This window comes from Phaethon lepturus, unplaced genomic scaffold (genome assembly GCF_000687285.1).
Source record: "Phaethon lepturus isolate BGI_N335 unplaced genomic scaffold, ASM68728v1 scaffold1309, whole genome shotgun sequence".
In the NCBI taxonomy this organism is placed as follows: Eukaryota; Metazoa; Chordata; class Aves; order Phaethontiformes; family Phaethontidae; genus Phaethon; species Phaethon lepturus.
In genome coordinates, this window is record NW_010565300.1 from 1 (window position 1) to 10,470 (window position 10,470).

At 44.3% G+C, this 10,470-nt stretch overlaps 1 protein-coding gene across 1 annotated transcript; it reads left to right on the plus strand.

Annotated features, from left to right (window-relative positions):
- Window positions 1-4,050: 4,050 nt before the first annotated feature.
- Window positions 4,051-8,642, plus strand: RNF4 (ring finger protein 4; the record flags this gene model as incomplete). The annotated part of the gene is given in 4 exon segments (XM_010295122.1): window positions 4,051-4,188; window positions 5,139-5,218; window positions 6,288-6,297; window positions 8,477-8,642. Coding segments are annotated over 4 exon segments (394 nt in total), but the record flags the coding sequence as incomplete, so codon positions are not given.
- Window positions 8,643-10,470: the final 1,828 nt, after the last annotated feature.

Genomic DNA, 10,470 nt, shown 5'->3' on the forward strand with positions numbered 1-10,470 from the left:
CTCGTTTGCACACCATCACGATATGTTTTTTTCTTTGTGACCCAACTGGTGACGTTTTTTCCTTGATCATCGAATCTTTGGGGTTGGAAGGGGCCTTTAAAAGTCATCAAGTCCAAGCCCACTGCAAGGAGCAGCGTTATCTTCAACTAGACCAGGTTGCTCAGAGCCTCGTCCAATCTGACCTTGAACGTTTCCAGGGATGGGGCATCTACCACCTTTCTGTGGTGAATGGTTTCACCACCCTCATTGTGAAGAATTTCTTCCTTAGATCCAGTCTAAGTCTACCCTCTTTTTAGTTTTAGTTTAAAACCATTACTCTTTGTCCTATCACAGCAGTCCATGCTAAAAAGCCTGTCCACATCTTTCCTGTAGGCCCCCTTTAAGTACTGGAAGGCTGCAATAAGGTCTCCCCAGAGCCTTCTCTCCTCCAGGCTGAACAACCCGAACTCTCTCAGCCTGTCGTCACAGGGGAGATGTTCCATCCCTCTGATGATTTTTGTGGCCTCCTCTGGACCCGCTCCAACAGGTCCATGTCTTTCCTGTGCTGAGGGCTCCAGAGCTAAATGCAGCACTGCAGGGGGAGGTCTCACCAGAGTGGAGTAGAGGGGCAGAATCACATCCCGAATCATGTCCCTTCACCTGCTTCTTATGATGCAGCCCAGGATGTGTTTGGCCTTCTGGGCAGTGAGCACATACTGCCAGCTCATGTCTGGCTTTTCATTCACCAGTACCCACGAGTACTTATTGCAGGACCCTGCACTTGGCCTTGTTGAACCTCATTAGGTTCGCACGGGCCCACTTCTCGAAGTTGTCCAGGTCCCTCTGGATGGCATCCCCACCTGCTTCTTATGATGCAGCCCAGGATGTGTTTGGCCTTCTGGGCAGTGAGCACATACTGCCAGCTCATGTCTGGCTTTTCATTCACCAGTACCCACGAGTACTTATTGCAGGACCCTGCACTTGGCCTTGTTGAACCTCATTAGGTTCGCACGGGCCCACTTCTCGAAGTTGTCCAGGTCCCTCTGGATGGCATCCCGTCCCTCAGGTCTGTCAACTGCACCACTCAGCTTCGTGTCCTCTGCAAACTTGCTGAGGGTGCCCTCAATCCCAGTGTGCCATTGATGAAGATACTAAAGAGTACTGGTCCCAATATTGACCTTTGAGGGACACCACTTGTCACCGATCTCCATCTAGACATTGAGCCGTTGACCACTACCCCCTGGATGTGACCATCCAACCAATTTGTCATCCACTGAACAGTCCACGCATCAAATCCATATCTCTTCAATCTAGAGAGAAGGATGTTGCGGCGGACTGTGTCAAAGGCCATACAGAATTCCAGATACATGATATCCATAGCTCTTCCCTTGTCCACTGATGTGGTCACTCCATCATAGAAGGCCATTAGGTTGGTCAGGCAGGACTTGCCCTTGGTGAAACCATGCTGGCTGTCTTGAATCACCTCCCTGTCCTCCCTGTGCCTTAGTGCAGCTTCTAGGAGGATCTGTTCCATGATCTTTGCAGGCACAGACCTGAGGCTGACAGGCCAGTAGTTCCCAGGGTCCTCATTTTGACCCTTTTTTAAAAGTCAGTGCAATGGTTCCCTTTTTTCTGTATCCAGGGTCTTCACCCGATTGCTATGACTTTGCAAATATGGAGAGTGGTTTCGCAACTACATTAGCCAATTCCCTCAGGACTCTGGGATGTATCTCATCAGGTCCCATGGACTTGTACATGTTCAGGTTCCTCAGGTGGTCTCAAACCTGATCTTTTACAGTGGGAGGGTTTGCTCCTCTAGTCCCTGTCTTGCAGGCCATCCCCTTGAGAGGAGTGGGAAGAGACACTGCTGGTGAAGACTGAGGCAAAGAAGCTGTTGAGTACCTCAGCCTTCTCCTCATCCCTTGTTACCTGTCTGCCAGCCTTGCTCGTTGCGGGGGTTATGCTTTCTTTGACCTTCCTTTTCTGGCTGACATACCTGTAGAAGCCCTTCTTATTATTCTTTGCGTCCCTTGCCATGTTCAGCTCCAGCCTGCCTTGGCCCCCCTGACCCCATCCCTACACAACTGGGCAGCGTCCCTGTACTGATCCCAGGATACCTGTCCCTGCTTCCACTGCCTGTGCATTTCCTTCTTGCCCTTTACTTTGCACAGCAGGTATTGATTCAGCCATGCTGGTCTTCTGCCTTCCTTTCCTGATTTCTTACACCTGGGGATCGAGAACTCTTCTGCTCTGTGGAAAGCATCCTTAAAGATCTGCCAGCTCTATTCTGCTCCCTTGTGCCCAAGGGCAGTGTCCCAGGGGATTCTATTGATTAACTCCCTGAAGAGCTGGAAGTTTGCTTTGCTAAAATTCAGGGTCCTGACTTCTACTCTTTTACTCTTTGCCTGCCCCATATCCCTCAGGACTGCGAACTCCACCAGTGCATGATCACTGCAGCCTAGGCTGCCTCCAATCTTGATGTCACCAATTAGCACACCTGTGTGGGTGACCGACAGGTCCAGTATGGCATCCTCTCTGGTAGAGCTGTCTATTACCTGGCGCAGGAAGTTATTATCCTCCATGCACCCCAGGAGTCTCCTGGATTGCCTACAGCTCACTGTGCTACTTCTCCAGCAGCTGTTGGGGTGGTTGAAGTCCCCCAGCAGGATGAGAGCCTGCAAGCACGATGCCTCCTGTAGCTGGAGTGAGAAGGCTTCGTTAATAGACTCCCCTTGGCTGGGTGGCCTGTAGTAGACACCAACCACAAGGTTCCCTTTGTTGCCTTGGTCTCTGATTCTTACCCGTAAGCTTTCAGCCTCCTTCTGGCTGTTCTTCAGAGACAGCTCTTTACATTCTAGCCATTTCTTGATGTAGAGGCCAATACCTCTGCCCTTCCTCCCTCACCTGTCCCTTCTGAACAGCCTGTAGCCATCGATAGCTGCACTCCAGTCGTGGGATTCATCCCACCAAGTTTCAGTAATGGCAACAAGGTCGTAGCTTTCCAGCAGTGCAGTGGCTTCCAACTCCTCCTGTTTGTTGCCCATGCTGGGTGCCTTGGTGTAGAGGCACTTCAACTGGCCTGTTGTCCAAGTCAACTTCTTAGAGGAACACCCCTTAATTCCTTTGAGGTCTTTTGCTCATGTTTCCTTGTTGGCTTCTATTACCTCAGGAGCCTGTGGCTCATCTCCGTAAGACTTCAAGTGTGGTGCAGTGTAGCCAGCACATCTCAGAGCAACAGGCTGAGGGGCCTCGCTGGCACCCTGTCCCTCTAACTTTGGTGTATCATCCCACAGCTTGTCACGGGCAAGCCTGATGTTGTCCCCTCCCCCTTCAAGTCTAGTTTAAAGCCCTGTCAGTAAGCCCCATTAGCTTGTGAGCAAAGACCCTCTTCCTCCTTTGAGAAAGGTTAATCCCATATGATGCCAGCAAGCCAGGTGCTGTGTAGGCCATCCCATTATCAAAAAAACCCAAAATTGTGGCAGTGACACCAGTCACGGAGCCATGCATTAACAGACGGGGCCTGTCTATTTCTTCCTGCGTTGCTACCCACAACTGTAAGGAGGGAGGAAAAAATAACCTGTACTCCAGATTGCCTTACTAACTGTCCCAAGGCCCTGAAGTCTCTTTTGATCACCCTTGCCCTATGAGTTGCAGCTTCATCTCGACATAAATAGAAGAACATTAATGGGTAATAGTCCAAGGACTGTACCAGGCTAGGAAGTTCCCTAGTGATGTCCTTGACCTGGGCCCTGGGCAGGCAACAGACTTCCCTAAGAGGAGGGTCTGTCCAGCATATTGGAACCTCTGTTGCCCTCAGAGGGGAGTTGCCCACAACTATAACCCATCTTTTCTTCTTTATGGGGGTGGTTGTGATACAGGAGGTATGCCTTTCTGACCTTGGCAGCACCTCTGGTGTAGCTAGATATGATGTGTTCAGGTAGGAATGACCCATGTCACCATTCTTTACATATTGCAGCCTTTCAGGGGAGTGTTTTGTGTACCCGTGTGTGCTTTCATTGGTGCTGCAAAGGTGAGGGCCATATTAATGTTGCTCCTAAAGAAAATGCTAAGCCTTTGTTCTCTCTTAGACTCAACGAAAGCGCCGTGGAGGAGCAGTTAATTCTAGGCAGGCACGGAAACGAAACAGGCTGATGGCTTCTACTGCAGAACTGGCTTCAGAAGCAGAGCCAATAGAACTTGAAGAAAGTGGTAAGCTTTCTTTTTAACTTGCTAAGAACATAAACTGCTTCTGGAGGGCTGAGGTCCCACTTAACATGTATTTTTGCCAGTTTCTAGGCCCTTTACTGCGGAGGAAGGGAAACCTCTTATTTTCAGAAAGTGTCTAGTATGACACCTGTAAACAACAAGCCTACTGACGTCTGGTCTAGTTTTTTACTGGGATACGATGCCACTCGTGATAGATGAGTTGTGCAAGAAAGGTACTGAAATGTTGCTCAAACATCTGAGTGCCTAGTCTGATGAGCTGGGAGTTACTGCAGCTGCCACTACAGATAATGGCAAACTAAGTCTGGGAACTCCCAAGTTTTAAGATAACTAAAAGTTTGTCACTAGTCATGCCCAGTCCCTCAGGGGAGAGGCAGTACTCAGTACGTTTTTACAAAAAGTATCAGAATTTCAAAAGCCTCCTTGAGGCTTTAAATAGATACTTAAATTGCCTTCTGAAATCCTAGGAAAGATGAAAAGTAACTGTTGGTCTCCAGGTAATTATGTGGCTTTTTCAGTTTTTGTTGTGCATTTGAATTACGAAAGGTTGGAAGAGACCTGAGACAGGAACGTTTACATCATGGTTCTGTAAAATTACTTTATCCTATGTGATTCACGTTTTATTCTGTGTGATAAACATTCGCCTATGTTAGATGAATAAACTGTTGCTGTGTACCTCCCACAAGCTGTTGTCATACAGCAAAACTGTATGAGGAGCTCAGCTGCTCTTTCTCTTGCATTGCAACTTGCAGAAGACAGCGGTGGTAATGCTCTACGTGGACTGTTGAGGGCGAAGCTTGAGCGAAATGTTGGATACGTTGAGGAAGAGAGGAGGGATAGGGCAAGGTTGAGTCGTACAACAGCCTGTTATGTAGTGGCAGACAACTTTATTCCTCTGCAGTCTCTGATCCTGATTCTAACATTGTGTTTTGAAGCTGGAGAAGAAGTCGTAGATCTCACGTGTGAATCTTCTGATCCTGTAGTCGTTGATCTAACTCACAATGATTCTGTTGTGGTAAGTAGTGAACGGCACGCTTATCTAAATCTTGTGTTCAGCTTAGTTTTGTGTTGTGCTCCCTGATAGAATCTGGCTTTAGGGATAAGTTTGAAGTTCAATGTTGACTTGTCAGTGCATGAAAGCCATGTGCTGCAGGTCAACACCGAAGCTGCTGTGGAAATGCACTCGCAGATAGTGGAAAAGTAATCTAAAATAGCGCCTTGCTCCACAACTTGGGGAGAATATAATCAGTTATAGGTAATATAGTTCCAGGTACATCGAAGTTATAGGCTAATGATTTAAATAAAAAGTAAAAGAGTAACAGTCTTTGCACAGAAATGAAGTGTTCAGCTGCAATGTTGGTTTCAGGCTCTCCTGACAGAGACATGCCAAGCGCAGCTGTAGCTCACCATGGTGCAAAGTAGCTCAGTTTATCACTCCAAGAAGTCTTTAAAAAAATCCACTTTTTTCACTGATGTTTTTTGTTTCCAGAATCATATTCAGTCCCGTCCACAGTGTAGTTCATAACCTCAGTTTTGGGATGCCACTGCTGCTGTGCAGAACCAGCAAGCAGCAGGCATAGAAGTGGGGTATCTCCTGCTGGGACTGCTCCTGAGCCTTTGCTGTGGAAAGTTCTAGTTCCGCCAAAGACAACAGCGGGTTTGGGGTTTTTTATCTTCAGCAGCTGCTAACCTAATGTGAAAGGTTTATGCATGTCACACCTGAATTTGCCTGTGTGAGGGAGAAAGAGGGAAAGAATGTCCTCCAGCCTCCGCCACACGAGGGTACTGAAACTGGGGAGCAGGGAGGAGGGTGTTCAGATGGTTCCTAAGCTGTCTCCATTGCTATCCCTTTGCAGCAGCCTGAGCAGGACCACAAGCAACCACTTGTTTTCAGAGCAGCAGCTAATTTACTGCTACTTTTAACATTCTTAATCAAAATAAGAGAGTCATATCCTACGTACCATGCTTAGAGTGTTTTGTTGTAATTGCTTAGCTTATGTGGTGTTTGTATGTAATGCTGGGGGTGCACACAAAAGTCTAATTGTATTTTCTTTTCTCTCCCTTCCCACACATATTGATGCAAGATTGTTGAAGGTGAGTTTACGTTTTACAATTGTGTTGTGGTTTAACCCCAACTGGCAACTAAGCCCCACACAGTCACTCACTCACCCCCCTCCCCGTGGCATGGGGAAGAAAATCAGAAGGGTATAAGTGACAAAACTCATGGGCTGAGACAAGGACAGCTCAATAGGTAAAGCAAAAGCCGCGCACACAAGCAAAGCAAAAGCAGGAATTCATTCACCGCTCCCCATGGGCAGGCAGGTGTTCAGCCATCCCCAGGAAAGCAGGGCTCCATCATGCATAATGGTTATGTGGGACATCAAACGCCATCACTCTGAATGTGCCCCCTTCCTTCTTCTTCCCCCAGCTTTATATACTGAGCATGACGTCATACGGTATGGACTATCCCTTTGGTCAGTTGGAATCAGCTGTCCCGGCTGTTTCCCCTCCCAGCTTCTTGTGCACCCCCAGCCTCATCACGGGTGGGTGTGGTGAAGCAGCAGAAAAAGCCTTGACTGCTCAGCAGTAACGAAAACATCGCTGTGTTATCAACACTGTTTCCAGCACAAATCCAAAACACAGCCCCATACCAGCTACTGAGAAGAAAATTATCTTTACCCCAGCCAAAACCAGCACAATCGATAATGGAATTTTCCTAAACTTAATTTTTACTTTTCTTTTGCAATCTACTTAAGCAGCATGGTTGAACCTGCCTTTACAAATGGACACTGACAAAGGACAGTGCTAAAGTATGTGGCCTGTGTCTTAGGGAATGGATCCAATTGGTTTTTGGTAGTCACTATCAGAGCTTGTACAAAGTAGCTGAGATAAAACACATAAAGCTGCTCGAAGTATTTTTTCTTATTTTCCAAATACAGAATTTCTGTAAGCCCAGCCTTGATAATAAGAATAAGAAAATGTTGAAAGGTTTTTTTAGCCTGTATTGCAGTGAAGGAATTCAAGAACAAAGTTATTTGTGGTCATAGTGTTCACTTTCATTATCTAGTCTAATATACCTCAAATTTACTGCTAACAAGTACTGACAAGTGTGGATTTTTTTTCTACTTAAGGTGTTACAATAGTTATAGCTATAAAGAAGTTAATATTTTAGATCTTTCAGACCTTGTTCTGATTATAATATCTGAGATATATTAGTATGTTGTTAGCTGCTTACTTAGAACGTAATCTGTTCTGTGCTTTGAAACCAGAGCAAGTGAAAATTACTTGCAATGAAAGTAGCTGAATACTTATGCAGGAAGGAAGTTTAATTCTGTGTCTGTTTATGTAATTTTAATTGATTAGTGCTTGATTATTGTTACATGTATACTGGAGTTGCAGAGATAATTATTGCACGTGGCTTCTAATTGTTAGAAAGTAAACAGCAGTTCTTTAACTTGTGGATGTTACAGACCAGGCAATTAAATTTTTTTTTTAATCTCCTTTTGTCTTGGGAAATATAACTCCATTTTCAAGTTACCTTAACTCAGGAGGAAGATGATGAAATTTTGAAGGAGACAGTGCTTAAAGTAGTCTTCTAATTTCCAAGTACTGTTCTTAAAAAAAACTAATTTTATAGAAACTGCCTTTGAGTAGGGAGGTTTGGTTTAACACAGAGTGGAACAGCTTAGCAGCATACCTGGATAGAGCAGTGAGGACCCACAGCAGCTTCATAATTTACATATTTAGATTTAAGCATCTGAGCCTTTCTGAACAAAGCACTCTGTGTTTTAGCAGGACTTTTTGTTGTGTAGATGCTACATCACAATGCTGTTTGGAAGCTTAAGTTCAGTCCTCTCTCTCTCTGTCCCCCATAACACGCAGCAATTGTCACAATTCCTCAACATAGCATCATGGCATTCTCTGTTGGTAAGAATTAGGAGAGATAGCCTCCTTTTATAGGGGAGATTTATTCACAGGTAGTGTAACTATATGAAACTAATGACATGGAGAATCTTTCAGGTCATGTTTTAGCTGTTTATAGTGCGAATAGAGCAAATATTTTGTGTTGATATGTAGCAGAGTATTCGCAATGTCTGGAAATGTTCAGCCTTAAATACTTAGGAAATTAGTTTGCTTAAGATTGCTTTTAACCCAGCTGTATATGGTCCATTTAAAATACAAACTGTTACAGACTATTTATAATTACGCATTTCAAAGATAGTTCCAGGGATATATATGACAATATATCTAAGTTACCAAAATTAAATTGCAGAGAATCAACGACAAAGGAGAAATCTTAGACTAAGAAGCCAGCGACAGTCGGACAGCTGTGTATTGAGTAGCGATGATGAAGACGAAACAAGAGATAGTGATGTGTATGTGACAGATAAAGTGTCTCGAGAATTAGGACCACTGGAAGATGAAACTGCAAGTTCAAAGTATGTATGCCTTATGACCTACCAAATGTTGAATTCTGCTTTTCTTATGCGTACAGGACTCCCGTTATATTGCTGAATCTTGACTTATCTTTGAAGTCTTAACTTATTCTAGTTAGCTCCCACTTTCAATAAGGACAACATCACACTTCACATGATGACTAAATGATACTGTTTGCACTGCAGGATGAAAAGCCAGCCCAATACAGATGTGCAACTTTGCATACAACCTTAAAGATGAATATGGGGATATGTCAAGGAAGGAGGATTAGTCACAGGCCATGGCTCCTAATGTATTGCATTTACTTTTCATGGAGAGTTTTAGCAGTGATGTTAGATACGGAAATGTTTTCATTAGTGAAGATGAGGCTTGCTATCATGCCACCAGCAAGCAGCAGCCTGGCAAATTCCAGTAAAGACTTCATTCAATAACTCGTTCACTGCTTTTTTACACACTGTGCCAGTTGACTGCCTTTTTCCTCTTGGAGAGGTAACCATTCTTCCAGGGAATACTTGCAAGGCGATTGTGGAGGCCATACTGTTATGACCAGTTTTTGTTCTGTCCCGTCTTTGTCGTGGAGCTTTTGATATGTTTGTGTGTGAGATGGCAATGTCACTGTTCGGGTCAGGTGCCTGCACAGTAAAGAACCCATTCTGTGGAGAGACAGTAAACTGCTGTAGGAGCACTCTATTGTATTAAGAAAGACACAGTTTATTAGACTAATTAAACAAAATCAGGTGTTCATGTGACCAGGGAAGATGAAGACCATGTGAATTGTGGTATAAATGTTTTTTAAAGTGTCTGGGGGGAAAAAAATACAGGCTTTAACAAAGCTGGTGTGCTTTGAGCCTTTTAGAATTCTGGAAGGCAATGTAAGAGAGAACTTGGGTATTGAAATTTTGGGTGTCTGATCTTAAGTATGCTACCTAAAGGGCTTATAGTATTCTAAAACAGTGCATTTTGCCAAAGGATTTGTAGATTTTTTTTTTTTTTTTAATTTTGGTTGTTAAGTAGGTAGGTGAATAAATTCCACTAATAAGTTAATATAAAAAATTAATGTTTTATTCCTTCAATCTCAGGCTTCTCTGTTAAAGAATGTGCCTTCCTGCTCTGTTTAGGTCAGGCTAAACAACTTGCTGCTGCAGCATTTCATGTTGACAGAAAGGTACTGAGATGCTGCAGAGTGCCACAGAGCCACCTACAGTGTTACTGTAGTGTTAGACTACTCTTGCTTCTGTGAAGGTTATCATCAATTGTAATTAATTACAGAGTTGGTATTATAGCTGCTGCATAAAGAATTTGAGTACTAAAAATGGGAGAATTAATGGAGTTAAATTATTTATGTGAAGCTAGGGGTAGGTGTTAGTAGGGCTCCCTGCTTGTATTTAAGATGATGGGATGAAGGATATCTGATGCTTTCTATTCCTGTTTAAAACATTACAAACTGTTGCTTAGCATGGGCGGTGACATAATGAAGCCAAGTGTTTATGGTAAAGACTTAACGAAAGCAGCTTACCGTAATCATTTAAAACAGAGGTTAACCTGTAAATAAGTGGCAGGAAGCTCTTTCTGATAGAGAATGTTGTTCAGCACTTATGGTGTGATACATTCCTTACGCAGAATACCTGTGTCTGTTAGTAAGTGTGTGTGCGATACAGCTATCCTCGTGGCGGAAGGCAGGAGGGGTACTTCTGTAACCACAGGCTGGTAACAGCCCCTGAGTCGGTCTTTCCTTCGCTGAACTAGACAGTTATTTTTTAATATTTCCTCATGTTAGTGTGCTCCTGCACTACGTCTTTTAAGGAAGGAGCTCTTGGTATGAATATGTTA